This window comes from Geotrypetes seraphini, chromosome 6 (assembly GCF_902459505.1).
Source record: "Geotrypetes seraphini chromosome 6, aGeoSer1.1, whole genome shotgun sequence".
Taxonomy (NCBI): domain Eukaryota; kingdom Metazoa; phylum Chordata; class Amphibia; order Gymnophiona; family Dermophiidae; genus Geotrypetes; species Geotrypetes seraphini.
The window spans coordinates 62,438,836-62,457,248 of NC_047089.1; the positions used below are offsets into that span (position 1 = coordinate 62,438,836).

At 40.0% G+C, this 18,413-nt stretch overlaps 1 protein-coding gene across 7 annotated transcripts in view; it reads right to left on the minus strand.

Moving 5' to 3' along the window:
* Positions 1–12,313: 12,313 nt before the first annotated feature.
* Positions 12,314–18,413, minus strand: part of FNDC3A (fibronectin type III domain containing 3A) — a 240,211-nt gene continuing 234,111 nt past the window's right edge. For 4 of the 7 annotated variants that reach the window (XM_033947816.1, XM_033947812.1, XM_033947815.1 and 1 more), the window contains one exon: positions 12,314–12,868. In XM_033947816.1, the coding sequence (XP_033803707.1) occupies positions 12,554–12,868 (315 nt within the window). In that variant the 3' untranslated portion in view covers positions 12,314–12,553. Of the gene's footprint in view, positions 12,869–17,471; positions 17,586–18,413 lie in introns of those variants that run through there. The other 3 variants (XM_033947813.1, XM_033947814.1, XM_033947818.1) reach the window with 2 other exon arrangements.

Here is an 18,413-nt window from a genome sequence, read left to right on the forward strand (position 1 = left end):
CCTTCAGTCTGTCCCAGTATGGCCATTCTTATGTTCTTATTTTGCAGTGCATCCAAATAGCAAGGGGGCATATTGTGGGCATGTTTTGGGCAGGACTAGGGAGGGTCCAAAATTAGGACATCCAACAGTGATAATTGAACAGGAAGAAATATTCAAATGTAAAAAGAAGGATGTTTTCATTTAGACCTGTTTCAATCACATCCAGGGTACAAGAAGGTGCTATGATTGAGCAGCTGACCACGGGGAGGATTAAGGTATGACCGCTCATGAATCCCCCAGTGATTACTGCCCCCCTCCCTCATCCTTGAAAGTGACACCAGAGAGAGAAACTAGGCTCCCTAACATTATCAGGTATTATAGGCATTCTGAATACAGCAGCAACCAGGTGTGAGGGATAAACTAGAAACTAGGGGACCTAGGTTCAAATCCCATTTTAACTCTTTATTTTAACCTTTAAATTGTGAGCCCTCCAGAACCAGAGATATACTTACTATACCTAAACATTAAAGACACCTGTAGGCCTGAGGGCTACTGAGGTAATGTACATTCAGGTACAGTAGGTATTTCCCCACCTCTGGAGGGCTCACCATTTAAAATAAAGTTGCACCAACCACTAGGCAGCCCCTCTGTTCTGCTTAGCTGGTTTTAAGAAAGGTTTGGACAATTTCCTGGAGGAAAAGTCCATAGTCTGTTATTGAGAAAGACATGGGGGAAGCCACTGCTCACCCTGGATCAGTTGATACTATTTGGGGTTCTAGAATCTTGTTGCTCTTTGGGATTCCAGATTCTTTGTTATTCTATGGGATTCTGTATGGAATGTTGCTACTCCTTGGGTTGTGGCCAGGTACTAGTGACCTAGATTGGCCACCATGAGGACGGGCTACTTGACTTGATGGACCTTTGGTCTGACCCAGTGAGGCTATTCTTATGTTCTTATCTGTGTGACTATTTTAAAATAAATGCTACCAGACTTCCTTGTCTCTGGTTATTTGGTGTTCATAATAATTTGGTTCTTTTATCTAGGGAAAATGGCTGTTTATTTTGGATGTTCTCATATATTTTTGAACAGGAGACCCTGATGTAAGTAGCTGCGAGATGAACTTTTATTTTTTTGAACGTTATCAGCAGTCATCCCAGTTCTGACTTGGACGTTCTTTTGAAAATGCCCCTCCGTGTGTCATCCAGCAGTCAAATGACTTCAGTCAGTGGTTAATTGAAAATATGTATGTTTCTGCTAATCTGTTTTCTAATATCTCACATTTATATAGATTTTTTTCTTTTTAATGATGAATGCTGAAAGAGCAGCAAGCACATGGAGTTCTGCATCATAAATCCTTGCATGGTATGTAAATTAGGAAACTCTGTTTGTGTGTTTTTAGAGAGCTCTAGGGTGATGTATATAGGGTGATTGCCTCAGAGCATGAAGTGGATAGAAATGCCTTTATTCAACTTTCTAAAAATTAGTCTGTGTATAAATTCAAATCAGTTTGCAACCATCACAAAGTAAGAGTTACATTCATGGCCCCTGGTTTCTTGATGCAGCCTCCCCCTCCCATCGCCATCCATTCACTGAGCAGTGGGAAGGGAAGCAGCACATGAGGGAACAAACCGGACAGTTGCCTTTAATTTGTTCCAGGCTCTTCAAAGCAGCATCACCTTCTGATTGCAGAAAAGGAGGACATGATCCAAGATGAGCATGATGTGGATTGGGGGAGGGGGGGAGGGTTTGTGGACAACTAGAGCAGTGTCTCGCAAACTGTGTGCCCCAAAGAGGTTCCAGGTGTGCCACGAGAGATTTCAGAATTTCACTTTATTTTTAAAAATTCCCTTCATAAGTATACACTAGACATATACGTCACATATGCAAGAGTGTGAATGTTATGAGTGTCTGTGTCCTTAAGGGTACAACCGCCCAGACAAGCATCATTCTTTGATGTGATTGGTCCTTGAAAACTAACGGCAAGTTTATTTTAGTTTTATTTTTTTATGCAGTAATTATCCTAACTTGAGCAACAAAGCAATCAAGGCTTTGTTACCATTTGGATCTTCTTATCTTTGCAAATTTGGAGTTTCAGCTCTGACAGAAATTAAAATGAATAAAAGAGAACGACTGTAGATGGTGGATGATGAAATGCATATTTGCTTGTTGACTATTGAGCCGTGTTTTGAGCTAATTTGCACTCAAAACCAAGCACATCTATCACATTGATTAACAATAGAGAATAACACCGTTCCCGTCCCCGCGGATAACCGCGGGAAATAATCCCATATCATTTTCTAGTGTCTATTTCAACCTCGGTCCTTCTACAACAGTATTCTTCAAAGCAAAGCTTGCGGGTCAATGCTTGTGCCCAATTATACTCTGATTCTTCCCTCTCTCCTTAAAGAATGACATGAAGATGGTTCCCCGCGGGGACAGGAACAGTGATGAATTTTGTCACCGTGTCATTCTCTAATTAGCAATTCTATTCTAAGTACTTTAGTTTCATCATTGTTACAATTACCTATACATTGCTTAAAGAACTTTAACCCTTTATTTGTTGCTCAGAAGTAACATGTGTCCTCTATGGCTCTTACGGGAGATCTACATCTGCAAATGCCTGTTACTTGGCACTGTTGCTTTCGGTCAACATCAAGTTACATAAAGCAGCCATTTCACCATCTGCCAATTAAAGGGTTAAATAAATAACGCTCAAATTTAATTTTTTGTTGGTTTTGCAATTTTATAATTTCAATTTTAATGTGCTGCAAAAAAACATTTGCTCCATTTAGTGTGCTAGAGCTAAAAAAGTTTGAGAGACACTGAACTAGAGAATGACACTGTGAAAGAACTCATCACCATTCCCATCACTGTCTAACCACAGGAAACCATCCCATATCATTAGTGTCTATCTCAACCTCAGTCCTTCTACACCAGCATTCTTCAATGCAAGACTTGAGGGTCTGTGGCTGTGCCCATTCATACTCTGATTCTTCCCTCTCTCCTTAAAGAATGACATGGGAATGGTTTCTCACAGTTAAGAACATAAGAATTGCCACTACTGGGTCAGACCAGTGGTCCATCATGCCCAGCAGTCCGCTCACGCGGCAGCCTTCTGGTCAAAGACCAGCGCCCTGAGACTAGCCCTACCTGTGTACGTTGCATTCCAGTTTTCTACCACTCTCTGGGTGAAGAATAACTTCCTTACGTTCATACGGAATCTATCCCCTTTCAATTTTAGAGAGTGCCCTCTCGTTCTCCCTATCTTGGAGAGGGTGAACAACTGTCCTTATCTACCAAGTCTATTCCCTTCAGTACCTTGAATGTTTCGATCATGTTCCCTCTCAATCTCCTCTGTACGAGGGAGAAGAGGCCCAGTTTCTCTAATCTTTCGCTGTACGGCAACTCCTCCAGCTCTTTGTCCACAGGAATGGGAACAGTGATGAATTTTATGAGCGTCAGAGCATTTTCCACACTAGCCTGCACTAAAAACCTCTAATGCAGCTTGATAAAAGAGGCCGTTAATTTGCAAAATAATTCAAATCTATGGAAATATTGCCATGGACTTTTAGAAACTTTTCCACAGAATTTTCTATCTCTTGCTGTAGAATCTGCTTGTTAGACATGTGTCCACTCTCCTACTGCTGTTCAGGGCTTGCATTCAAGTATAGCACGTGGCTTTAAGAGGTATCTGACCACTGGGCATAAGAATTTATTTATTGATGTGCTTGTCCCCTGGACACATTCTGTATGACAAGTTAGAGATTTGCCCTTAGTTTGCGATTACCAATTTGTAGTATACAATTGGATTATACAGAAAAGAAGAACACTGCATAAGCATCACTTCTTACTTTTACATTTTCTGACAGCATAAGATTTAATTTCAATGACTTAAGCCTCATGGACTGTTTAGTTCTGAAATGCACATATGAAACCTTTATAACAAACATTTTGGTGGCAACTGTTATTTCACATGCTCCATTGTGCCTGCCTTGATTAGATTGGCTTACTGCTATTTGATCTGACCAAACCAGTAGTATGTATAATTAGGAGCCATTTCTTGTTTACACTAAATTTACATTGTGGACTTTCCTTACATATTTAATATCTTTTTCAGTATAAATAAAAAGTAACAGCAGTTCTGTGGCTACTAGACAAACAAAACAATACATGAAGAGTCACAGACTGTTTTGTGGGGTAAGCTCGCCAGGTACTATTTTGAGGCCCTCGGTATGTTTCTCATAATCACAAAAGTAAAATAAAACCGTTTCTTGATCATATGTCTCTTTAGCTATAAATTACAATATTATTATTAAGAATTAGCCAAAAGGAAAGATTTATAAACTATAAAGAGTTTTACCTCATGCAAAATTGTCATTTCTTTAATAAGACATTAACTATTTTTTCTGAGGCCCTCCAAGTACCGACAAATCCAAAATGTGGCCCTGCAAAAGGGTTTGAGTTTGAGACCACTGATTTAGGGCATCCACTTGGATGTTGATTCTGTGCATACTTAAGGCAGACAGGAAAAAAGGGACCCTAGTCTAGTACGAGTAAAAGCAAAATACATATAACAGCTTTAACAGAATAATAATAACTATTCTTGTATACTGCCACACCACCACAGTTTTAGGCGGTTCACAGAAAAGAGAACTGAACATCCAGTGAAAATACAAGTACTAGGGAAATACAATCAAGGGGAAAAAAATCAGAAGTATCAAGTGACAAATTTATCAAAAAGATAGGTCTTCACCAATTTTCTATAAGAGTAATAGGACAAAGCATGTAAAATAGTTTCGCTTAGCCAGGCATTCATTTTGCCTGCTTGAAATTAAAATGTTCTGCCCAAAAATCTCTTATAACGGCAAGATTTTAATGTCGGATTGGCAAATAAACAAGAACTGCGAGTGGACTTGATGGTATGAGGCAGATCAAAATGAAAGGAAAGGTAAATTGGAGCCAAGCCCAATAGAGATTTGAAGCAGATGCAGGAGAATTTAAACAAAACTCTTGCCTCTATCGGTAACCAATGTAATTGTCGATGTAATTCTGAGCAACTGAACATATCACTTTTCCACAAAGTCCCCATACAAGATGATGCCATTTTTTGTATCGTTCAATTAGTTTCTGTGATCCTGCAGAGAAGTTTTTCAGCTGCTCCCGAAGCCAGGTAGGCTTCCTTTACTTCATCATGCTTTAAAGAGTCTTACACTCTCCGTGTTGCAGTGCTGCATCCATGTCTCGTCGCCGTGATATTTCTCTCCAGAATACTCAGATCTTCTTCATACTGTCTCAGGAACTGGGTCACAACCTCCACACGCTGTTGCATGTACAGATCAGTAAGCTATTTTAGCTGTACATATTGACACATATCATGACAGATATAAGGGATATTATTAAAGATGAAGAGAAAAAAAAAGAGCAGTACTATAATGGAGAAAGAAGTAATGGGGAGGGACAATTGTATTGTCTCTTTATGCCTAAAAAAATTGGCATAGCTTAGGGAGGTTGGGGCAGAATCCATAAGCTCTTTGGGGTGGATATGAGGTAAAGGATGAATGCAGTTATATAAAATAACCTTCAAATCAACACCAGGAGGAAGCTTATAGTTTGAAAAGAGCATTTGGTGAGTAAATTGGACCAGTTCATATACTTAGAGAACTGGCACAGAGATTTATCCTCCAAAAAGTTCAGAACTTCCAGTTTTTTATTAGGTACTGAACAAGTCTAATTATGCCAAACTTGACTCATCTAGAGGTTCATAGACAACCCCGCGAAAGACAAAGGCGCGCGCCGACAACTGAGCGCAAGATGGAGGTGTGCGCCGAAGAAAATTACAGTTTTTAGGGGCTCTGACGGGGTTTTTTGTTGGGGAGTCCCCCAGTTTACTTAATAGAGATCACGCCGGCGTTGTGAGGGGCTTGTAACCCTCCACATTTTACTGTAAACTTAACTTTTTCCCTAAAAACAAGGAAAAAGTGAAGTTTTCAGTAAAATGTGGGGGGTTACAACCCCCATACCCCCCACAACACGGCGCGATCTCTATTAAGTAAAGTGTGTGGGGGGGTTCCCCCCCCCCCCCCCCCGGTCGTAGCCGTAAAAACTGTAATTTTTTGTGGTGCGCGCCTCCGCGCTGCGCTCAATTGTCTGCACGCGCCTTTGTCCCGGCGCGCTTTTGACCTGACACCCATCTAGATGATAAAGAATGTGAAACAAGCAGATGGGTTTGTTTCCAAAACTAAGAGAAAGGAAGCAGGATATGAATCTTCATCTGGAAATACTGGATGAAGGCAGGTATAAGTACTTTGGATGATGTTGTTTCAGATGGTAAGCTGCTTGATTTTTCACAATTGCAACACAAATTTGGTCTTAATACATTGCAAATTTATAGGTGGTTTTATGATTTCTTTTGCTTAAGAATAATTGTTGGATATAAGGGAGGAGGGATATTTGATGAGAGTTAGAATTTGATGAAATATTAAGTTACTAGTCTTATAGCCCGTTACATTAACGGGTGCTAGAATATATGTGTGTGTGTCTGTCTTTATTTCTTTCTCTCTCTCTCCTTAGCTGCTTTCTGTATTTGTCTTTCTTTCTTTTTCCTTGGCTGTCCACTACCATCCCGCACCCCTCCTGACGCGACTCCCGCTGTCTTTCTTTCTGTCCGTCTCTGTCCCCCTTTGTCTGTTTGTCTTTCTGTATATCTCCCTGCCCCTGTGTCTTTCTTCTTTTCTTTCTGTCTCCCTTCCTCCCTCTGTCTGTCCAAAGCAGCATCCCCTCCCCCTCCATTTCCCTCCCCCCACACCAGTTCCCTGTGCACCTGCCCCTGTGTCTTTCTGTCTCCCTTCCTCCCTCTGTCTGTCTGTCCAAAGCAGCATTCCCTCCCCCTTCCATTTCCCTCCCCCCACACCAGTTCCCTGTGCAGCAGCATTAGCGTGTCCTCTACTCCCTTTCCCTTCCCACAGTGGCGACTACAAACGCGGGCCCGAGTCCTTTGCCGCCCCCCCCTTCACTTCCCTTGGGCCCGACTACACATGGCGATTCAAGCAGCGTGTGCCGCAGTCTTCACACGCTGCTTCAGGTCCTTCTACTGCCCTGATTTACTCTGGCACGTCCAGAGAAAATCAGGGCAGTAGAAGGGCCCGAAGCAGCATGTGAAGACTTGCACACGCTGCTTAAATCGCCAGTCGGGCCCGCGGGAAGGGAAGGGGGAGGCGGCAAATGACTCGGGTCCCGGGCAGCGGAAAGTTGCTGGGCTCCGCAGGTCTCCCCACCCCACCATCCTAACGTAAAACTGATACCTGAGGGCACCCACCACCACCACCACTTCCGCAGCTCGCTCGCGCTTCGGCCGGTAGGGCCATATTGTGAAGTGGAGAGCAGGGAAGCTTTTGTGATGCACGAACACGCGGCGCGAGTGCGCATGTCTTTCAACAGGGAGCAGGACAGATCGTAAGCCGCGCATGCGCACTTCCTATGTGTTGCTACAGCTCACGGAAAACCGGCGCACATTTAGGAAGTGCGCATGCACGGCCTAGCATTTTATTATATTAGATGTTAAAGTATAAAATGATTGTATTTTATGTTACACTTAGACATAGATTCTGTAAAGTGTGCCTAACTTTAGGTGTCTGATTTAAGTGGATAATGAGTGATTTAAGAGTCTTAACAAGCGTTAGATGGACTTAGGCGTCCTTAGAGCACAGATTTAGGGAATAGTCGCGTCTAAGTTTGTAGACGTGGGCGTAACATGGGCGTGGTTAAGGATAGGCACCACATAGAAAATGTAGGCGTAGGAAAAGCTGGTCTAAGTGTAGTTTTTGCTTCATTTCAATGGAGCTTAAGTTAGGCATACTTTCAAAATTTCTTCTTTCTTGCTGATGAATGGCATGTGAGCTTGCTACACCCCTGCATCTCATCAGATGCTGGGCTCTGCTTAAATCCCAGCGTGAGAGAAGAAAAATCAGCTGTCTTGCATAAGTTAGACTTAAGTTAGGCATATGTTTGGGAACGTGTGCCTAATAGACGCCTAAGAAACGCTTAGTGCATTACAAATGTCTATACGATGACTAAACAGTGCCTAAATAACGTTGATTGCCACTTGCGCTACAAGAACGTCTATAGCACGCCTAAAGTTAAGCGCACTTTACAGAATCTAGGCCTTAGTGTGAGTTTTAAAAATGAATAAAGATATTAAAAAAAAAAAGGATCTGAATCTTGAGATCAATGAGAACAGATGGTCTATGCAGAGTATCAGAGCTGCCACAGTGACGTTCATATAATTCAAAGTGTTTAAATCATAGTACTAGAAGTTCAAAACTGGAATATATAGATAAAATTATTGTTGGAGGTAGTAAAAAATGGTATCTCTGGGGCATTTTTTCACTGATGTGTGAAAGTTTAACAATTTTGGCAGGTGTCAATGTATGGATCAGCAGGGCCCTTCATTAACCTATTCAAGCTGGACTCAATTTTGTCAACTGCAGGGTTTGAGCATCACACACTGAGTGAAAAATAGAAAAAACAGCAGGCAGTACTGCTGGGCTCAGCCACCAGAAGTTATCTTAAGATTGTGGAAATCTCAGAGGGTGTTGTAGAAGGTCAAGTTTCAAGTTTAGAAATTTGATGAATCGCTTATTCATAATTTACTAAGTGAATTACAGTAAAATCCAAAGTAAACATACAACATACAATTTAAAAATTTAGCTAAAAAAAAAAGGGGTTGGACGAACAGACAAGACTGAATACGAAGGGAGTAAAGGGGTAAAGTTACAAAATTAATAATTTTGAAGAAAGAAAAGAACTATAGAGGGAAAAAATATAAGGAGGGGTATCCATTTTTTCTTTCTTTTGTTTTTTAATTTTTGGTAGGGAGTCTACTGCACTGTATATATTCCATTCAGAGGTTAAAAGCTTCTTTAAACAAAGAAGTTTTTAAATTATTTTTAAAACGGCTAATGTCTTTTTCATCTCTTATGTATTGGGGTAGGGAGTTCCAGACCTGGGGGGCCACTATTGAAAACATATCATGACGTCTAGTGCCAATAATGATGGCTGTAAGGTGCATTATATGAAGACTATGATAACTACAATCGTGCACATTTTGAGAGATCTTTTCTCCATTCACACATCAACTGCAGAGTGACTGGAAAAGTGACGACAGTCCTGCCACTTCTATCTTTCTTCCTTTTCTAATTACTACTGTCTGATATTTCAGCAATTATTGTTCTACTTTTATTAGTAGGTTTTGCTTTGCTGTTGCGGTATCAAAGGCAGTGTTCCCTTGCTTGGATCATTTTCAGAGGTTTATGGTTAAGCCTTGTATAAGGATGTTGTATGTTAAAAATTGGTAAAACAAGCAATTGGTATAGTAGTAATTTGATGTAGGAACCAACTGTGGGATACTAATTAGAGAATGACACGGTGACAAAATTCATCACCGTTCCCGTCCACGTGGATAACCACGGGAAATAATCCCATGTCATTTTCTAGTGTCTATTTCAACCTTGGTCCTTCTACACCAGCATTCTTCAAAGCAAAGCTTGCGGGTCAATGGTTGTGCCCAATTATACTCTGATTCTTCCCTCTCTCCTTAAAGAATGACATGAAGATGGTTTCCCGCAGTTATCCACAGGGACGGGAATGGTGATGAATTTTGTCACTGTGTCATTCTCTAATACTAATATCAAGCTAAGTGGTGACACGTGTCAAGACTAATAGTCCATCGAGTTCAGTATTCTTTTTCAGAAAGTGGCCAATCAAGATCACTTGGAAGTAACCAGATCATAATGAGAAAATAACTTTGTGTTACTTCTCAAAAATAAAATGTAATAATCTCCACATTTACCTGGCTAATCATTGTTTTGATCACTAGATCATTCATGCGTGTAGGATTACTTATATTGCATGGCAGATATGATGTAGAAAGAAAATGTAGAACTTTTATCACATTTCTCCTCTTGATTCTCAGGCATCCCATGAAGAGTTACAACAGCATTCAGAGCCCCAGTAACCATGTTTTAATGTAGGTGAGATTGGATTTATCAGAATCTGCTTATCAGATAAATATGCCTATTGAAGTGTGTCTGAATCCCAAATAAAAACAGTGCTTGTGTCTTGCTACCCTATGTACATCCACAAAACTGAAGGACCAGGGAATATTTGCAGTCCACATGAATTAGTAGGGAAGCGGTAGAAACCCCATACAATATAAGGATGTATTCTTCAAGGGAAAAATACATATATTTACTAACTTCTGGAACTTTTTCTGTAAAGAGGAAAGGAGAACACTGAAAACAATTAGCACACCTTCAAAAAGAATGATACAACTTTTATTTTCCATGAATGTTAGAGATACTTTTGCTACATCGTTTTATGCATATTTTAAGAGCTAATACATTTTAATCTGTATGAAGTCCAAAATTGTACAATTTAAAGTGATATGTTTGGTAGTGTACCTCTAATATTGTAAAACATTTAGTATTTTTGGAATGTACAGTATGAGGTAACATTAAGATTACATTAAAAATTGTTTTCCTCACTGCAGTAATCTGCACTGAGTGTCAAATGACAAATACACTATTAAATGACATTTACTATCAAAAATAGGAGTTCCTTTCAATTTACTATGAAAAACATAGGTCAGTGCAGATTTATTGCACTGACAAATCTTACATTTTCAGACATTCAACCATATGGAAATTTCAGGATTAATACACTCAACCTTATTTGTACTATTGAACATAGCATTTTGATTCTTTTATAAAGAGTCTAGAAAAGGTTGCAAATTGGCGTGCTTTGTGGATGGACAGCCTTCAAACAAAAATGACAAAATTAAAATGAATCTAAACATAACACATTTTAAAGACAAATCATTCTTGCTACCTTCAGGGCCATATTTATCCATTTTTGTTTGAACACATTATTCTATAACACAGATTATTTGATGCAGAACAATTACAATACATACCTGTTTCTAAGAGAGGGACATTTCTTCATCGGTCTTTAAAGCACAGTTATTATGTTAACTGACAGAAGTGCTTAGTATAACTGAAAGTCCTAAGTCCAAAACAACTTAAACATTAGTGATTCACTATCCTTTAACTGAAATAATTTAAGAGCTAATTACAAAAAAATAAATGTATAACAGATTACATGTAATAAAATTTATTTTAAATAGATTCACTAGAAGCTCTGAATAACTGACAGTGAGATGTTCAAAATGACAAAATCCAATCTGGCCATTTGATAACTCACAAATGCAAGCTCACTAAACATTGATGAATTATGCAACTGCAAAGTGCTCTAATGCAACATTAACCACATGCAATCAACAATTTGGTACAGGATCCAGAGAGAGTATAAACATCTTTTTTTTTTTTCTTTCAAAGAAAGAAAGCAGCTTAAAGTTTTCTGGTGCAAATAACTACATATGGTTTCAAATTTGGTGCTCCCAAAGCAGTTTTTGATGTCAATAATAGCAGTGATTGCGGTGGTGAAAGAGCAACATGTGCTGTATCCATTAATTTGTATACAATTTGTTTCAAACTACTGGCATTATTCTTGTACAAGAAATGCAAGAAAATAAAATTATAGTCTCAATTTCAATAATATTTTTCCAGAAATTTTGGGTTAATGGAACAAGAGTTAAAAAAAACTGACTACTTTCCCATGTCTGCAGAGTTAAGTGAATACTTTAATAGGTTACATTTTTTTTCTTCAGATATAACAAACCAGTTGTGCCATCTCTTAGTTTTACAATTAATTTGCAATGGAGAATTCCCAGTTCATTAGACAAAACCTATTTAGGGCCTCTTTTACAAAACCGTTGTGACACATCCTATTCAATTCCTATGGGCTGCATTCCATTTGTTGCTACTGCAGCTTGTAAAAGAGGCCCTTATAGTGCATTGTCTTATCCAGTTTATTTGCTGCCTGAATAAAGTCTATTATGCATCAAAACCTTACTTCCCAAATAATTATGATAAAAGAAGAGGTAGAAGTACAGCGCTAGATTTCTTTCACAGCATTAGACTAGTACATAGCACATTTGTTAGTGTAATCTTACAATGCATCCTACTGCATGGTGTTATTGAAAAACATGAACTAAGTTATCATACTAAGTTCCTGCATGCTGCTGAAATTTTCACTTCCCCCCTCCAATTCTCTTTACCTGATAAATCATATGACAATACATGGTGAAAAAAATTATTGACTTTTCTGTGGCTTGAATTTTAATAAATTGCCAATGTCTACACAGCAATAAATTGCCAATGTAGACATTGGCAATTTATTAAAATTCAAGCCACAGAAAAGTCAATAATTTTTTTCACCATGTATTGTCATATGATTTATCAGGTAAAGAGAATTGGAGGGGGGAAGTGAAAATTTCAGAATGGCAGGAATAACAGAATGGATAACAGAATGGCAGGAATAGGTACAAAATGGTGTGCTACAGTTTCAATGTTGTGCTAAATGTCACAGGTTTGGAAAAACAGAATAAAGATTTTTTTTTAAGAAAATGAAAAGTAAATTGTAATGGCAGCAGCATTCTAAGTTAAAATGATGTGTTATTCACTTGATTACAAAGTACTGAATGATAAAGGCAATCATGATGGAAAAGATGGCAAAGAGCACAAGGATAACAGCAGCACACTGTTCATCACTTAATGTCCGATGAGTCCTTGCAATTTCCACAGTGTCTTTGTCGATGCTGGCTGGTGCTTCAGTCCTCTGAGAGATGAATAGTACTGTGGCACTGTAAGGGCCAATTAGCTCCTGAACTCCTCCAGTATCTTGACACTTTCGAATGGCACACACTCGAAAGCGATATTCACAGTTCAGCTGGAGTCCTGAATACCGAAATGAACAATTGGGACCTCTATAAATCTGTTATGAAAAAGTAAACATTAGTGTTTATTCTTTAAAAAAAATACCCAAATAAATATTTACATTACCTTCTAAGCATTTAAACCTTTCTTTTAAAAAGCTTGCAGATAGAGATTATGGATAGAAATAGGTTGTTAAGCTACCTAATCTAGAAATTGGTAAGGCAGAAAGGTAAAGCTCTGAAAGGGGGAACAGGGAAAAGAGAGAAGAGCAAGTGGACTATGCAAAGCCTGAAACAACTTTATCTTCAATAGGGAGGGAAGCGAGAACAAAAAATATATACATGAGTTTGGAAGGGGCAAGGTGAGAAATGGTAGAAGAAAACAAGACAAAGAGGAAAAGAAAATGAAGGGGTGGTAATGGAAGTAAAAGATACATTAAAATGCAAGAAGGGGAAGTTGTTTTCTTGCAGGTTAAATCAGACAAGTGGGATGAAATCATTCTTGGGGAAGTGGGAGTGAATCTCCATTACAGGTAAGCAAATCATCATTCTCTGGCAACAAGAAGGATAAATCAGTCACAGGCTGGCACTTCCCAGCTGATGCTTGCTCAAGGATCACATCTTTATTTTTAAAGAGTTTGTATATGCACTGCAATGAATTAAATGTTAATCTGTGATCCTCATTTGGAAATACTTCTCATGTATTACCTCCACCATATGCAAATCTATCTCATGTATACTCATTGTAATTATTCTGAAAGCATGAATGGCTAGGTCTGTCCTGAGGATCTTGAATGTAGAGTTTCCTTTGACAAGAATATAGCCTACTGTACAGGAAAAGTAGTGACTTTCTTGATGTAGATTTCCAATGTGGCTGCAGATAATGTTTAGAAAAGCACAGTGATTTTTTATTGTGTATCTTATCTCATTTACTTTTTCTCCAAATAGGCTGTCTCCCGTACATGCATCTGTTAGCTTCTTGTCCATGCCCTCTCTGAGGTCAGATGATGTTAACCATGCAAGTCTATAGGGTCCTATGGCAGCAGCTGAGATTTCTGAGAAAGTTTTGAAGGCATTGGATGCTAAATTAATTAGGTACTTCCCGCACTCTTCAACCTTCATAAAGTATACTTACAGTCTGTCTTTTGCATACCATTGTAAGGTATTACAGACTAGATCTTTTCTCAGCAGACATGCCATGTACTACATCAGGTATAATTGGTGTGCAGCTATTCTAAAGCTGTGTCTGGAGTTTAGTAAGACCTTTTCTCTCATCTGACCCTGACCAAGGGCTAGATTCACCAAAGTCGTGGCTAAACCTGTTTTCACAGGTTTAGAAACGATTGCTGCTAACCGATCAGATTCACAAAACGGTCCACTGCATGTTTCTCCCCTCGATCGCCCATTTACCGATCCAGCCATGCAAATTAGTAAAACCCCATGCAAAATAGCCAAGCGACTGATTCATTTACATTGCTTGGCTATTTAGCATCGGGTTTTACTGATCCTAAAACCTGATTGCTGTAAACCTATTGGTAACTGTGTTACCAACAGGCCTGCCTGTTTTGTTTTTTTTGCAATGGCAGAGATATTTTGCGTGTATTACACGTGTATCTCCCGTCAGCTCTCCCAAAAACCCATGACAAAGCGCCCCCTCCCCGAATTCCAAAAATGGTAGGAGGGATGCCTATTCCCTCCTGCTACCGGACACTTCCCCCCACTGCCACAAAACTTAAATATGGCAGAAGGGATGCCCACTCCCCCTGCCAGTGGAGGCCACCCTCCATTGGCTGCCCTCCTCCTTTAGCCCCCCTCCTCCCTGGTATCTTTAGTTGGGAGCAGGAGGGGTGCTCAGTCAGTTCCTCCTGCTCCTCCGCCAGCTGCCATCTGCAATGCAGCTAAGGCTCCCCCCCTTGTATCCGGGATACAGAGGGAGCCTAAGGGAGTCCCTGATTGGCTAAGACGCCTAAGACACCACCCAAAGTGAGAAGCTTGAGGCATCTGAGCCAATCAGGGCCTTAGACCTCTCCCCGTGCATTAGATGATGCACCAAGGAGGGGCCTAAGGCCTGCATTGCAGACAGCAGAGGAGCAGGAGGGACTGACTGAGCATCCCTCCTGCTCCTGACTAAAGGTACCAGGGAGGAAGGGGGGGGGGCTGATGGAGGGTGGCCTCTGCTGGCAAAAGGGAGTAGGCATCCCCACTGCCATATTTAAGTTCATTGGTGGTGGTGGGGGGAGCACCTGGTGGCAGGAGGGAGTGGGCATTCCTCCTGCCATTTGTGGGTTGTGCATTTGAGGGGGAGGAGGGGACATGCACGTTTGTCAGGGTCAGTTGTTGGGGGAGGGCTGGTGGTGGATTACAAAAGTACATACAAAATTGCCTATCTAGTCTGTCCAACACGCCATCCACTATCCCCTCCTTTCCCCTAGAGATCTAACATACTTGTTCCCAAGCTGTTTTGAATTCAGATACCCTCATCATCTTCACCACCTACACTGGAAGGCCAAGCACTCACACACCTTCCATGAAGTATTTTCTTAGGTTACTTCTAAATCTATTCCCTCTCACCTTCATCATATGCCCCCTCATTCCAGAGTTTCCTCTCAATTGAGAGACTTGCCTCATGCGCATTTATGCAACATAAATATTTAAACATCTCTATCATATTTCCCCTCTCCCACATTTCCTCCAAAATAGTATGCATAATGAGATCTTTAAGTTTGTCTTTGTATGCCTTATGCTAAAGACCACTGACTATTTTAGTAGCCTTCCTCTGGACTTCTCCATCCTGTTTATATCTTTTTGAAGATGTGGTCTCCAGAACTGTATACAATATTCTAAATGAGGTCTTACCAGAGTCTAGGGGCATCAGTATCTCCTTCATCCTACTGGCCATTCCTCTCCCTATGCACCAAGCACCCTTCTAGCTTTCACCATCACCTTTTCAACCTGTTTGGCCATCTTAAGATCATCACAAGCTATCATCAGAGAAAGACTTTGTGGGTACATAAGGTGGCATGTCAGCAAATTGCCAAAATAGCAACCATGGCTGTGTTGGGGGAAAAAAAACACGATTTATCAGACATTGAAAAAGGCATACTAACTGGCTACCGGGTTAAGGTGGCAGCATTTTGGAAATGGCTGAGTTTGTGAACTGTTCATTGGCTGCTGTGGTTGAAGTGTTCCGTGAGTGGACAAATGGAACCTTTTCAATGACCCGATGTGCTGAAGGGCAGCATAAGCCATTGATGTGAGAGGTGATTATTGGCTGCGCAAGTTGTACGGGCCGATCATTATGCTACCATGGAGCAACTCAATGTCCAAATGAACCAGGGGGCTTCCAAATATGTGTTCAAAATGACTGTGCAGTGAACCCTGTTGCGAATGGGGCTCTGGAGCAGACAACTGGGTCACTGTACCCGTGCGCATGAGAGTTCATCATAAAGAATTTGCATAGAAGTACCGACATTGGACTTGCACCGACCAGCAGTGTGTTACCTTCTCCAATGAGTCACATTTTGAACTCCATCGAACGGATGGACATTGGTGTATTAGGTGTGAAACTGCCGAGATCAAATGCCTGGCAACCATTGTTGGATGTACACAAGCTGGCAGTTGCAGTGTTATGGTTTAAGGAACCATATGGTCTTGGTATGGTCTGGGTCCCTTGATACCTCTGGGTCCCTTGATACTCTCAACCAATATGGGTCTCTCTCTATCCTTGCCTGTACATGTTGCTGGTCTTCCCTATGGCCGACAGAATCTTTCAACAGGATAATGTGATACGTCATACTGCAAGAATTGTTCGTGAGTGGTTCGCAGATCATGACCAAGACTTCTAGTTACTCCCTGCCTCCAAATTTTCCAGATCTTAACCCAATCGAGTACATTTGGGACCATCTTAATCGACATGTTCGATGACTGGATCCACAACCACGCACCCATCAGCAGAGGGATGAACTGCAGTCTGGCATTGCTCCGGATACTTCTAGCAACCACCCAGCATCTTATTGAGTCACTCCCATGGAGTATGGCTGCTGTTCGTGCTGCCAGAGGCAGGTGGTCATAATAATGTGACTCGGTCGTGTATAATGATTTATATTGCTCCACTTTGAGTATTGCGTTCAGTTCTGGTTGCTATACATAAAAAAAAGATATAGCAGAATTAGAAAAGGTTAAAAGAAGGGCGACTGAAATGATAAAAAAGATGGAACTGCTTTCGTATGAGGCTAGACTAGAGAGGTTAGGGCTGAGGGGGGATATTATTGAGGTCTACAAATTCTGAGTGGTGTAGAGTAGGTAAAAATAAATCAATTTTTCACTCTTTCAAAAAGTACAAAGATCAGAGGACACTCAATGAATTTACTCATAAAACAAATAAGAGGAAATTTTTTTTCACTCAAAGAATAGTTAAGCTCTGGAACTCATTGCCAGAGGATGTGGTAAGCGCAGTTAGCGTAACTGGGGTTTTAAAAAAAAAGTTTGGACAAGTTTCTGGAGAAAAACTCTATAGTCTGCAAATGAGATAGACATAGGGGAAGCCACTGCTTACCCTGGGATCGGTAGAATGGAATTTGCTATTATTTGGGTTTCTGCCAGATACTTACGACCTGGATTGGCCACTGTTGGAATACTGGACTAGATGGACTATTGGTCTTCTCCAGTATGGCTATTCTTATATTCTTAGACTTTGAAATATTCTACTGTGCAGTGACTTCTGGATAATTGACCTTGTATTATGTGCCTTATATCTTTATTTTAAAATCTTGTATGCTGCAAACACAAAAGTCATTTCACTGAGGTTTACAAATCAATATCTCTAATTTCCACACACCAAAATATTAACATATATACACACAAAAGCCCTGGAATACCAAAAAAAAAAAAAAAAATCCTTTAGGCATATTTTACTAATGGTCACCATATATGTGGTTATCTGCAGCTAGTAAATGTCCCCCTCAACAACTGAAAAACAACCACTACAAAACAAAAATAATTGGTTTAATCATGTATTCTCTCTTTCCTTTATTTTCTACTTTTGTTGATTATATTTTCTCCGTGATTGTCGATTGTATTTTGCCCTTGACTCATGTTACATCTTTTTGTTTTGACTCTCAATTTGTTTTTCTAAAGAAAAATCAATAATACTGAATATGAAAAGGAAGTCAATGAATACAATTTATTTTGATTTGCTCATGAAATTATATCTCAGTTTCTAAAAAATGTAAGTAATTAAACTACATATGTAACACAAGTCTTCAAATTAATGACTTCAGAGACTCTATTAGTCCAAAACACAGTCTGTTTGGGTCATTTATAAAATTACAGTACCTTAATTTATTTTCAAAATTACCTTTGCTTCATTTAAGGAGAGGAAGCAGCCTCCTACACAGTGTGAAGTACAGCTCATTTCTTTCAATATAGAATGTTAATGTTATAAGGAATAAACAATGATAACTATACAGCCACCAGTCAGCTTTTTATATATTTAAATGCTGGCTGCGGTGGCTAAATAAAATATGGATATTCAGACTGCCTGAGATTGATTTGCATACACTGCCTCCACTGTATGCACTTTTCTCTCATGAATTTTCATTGTGG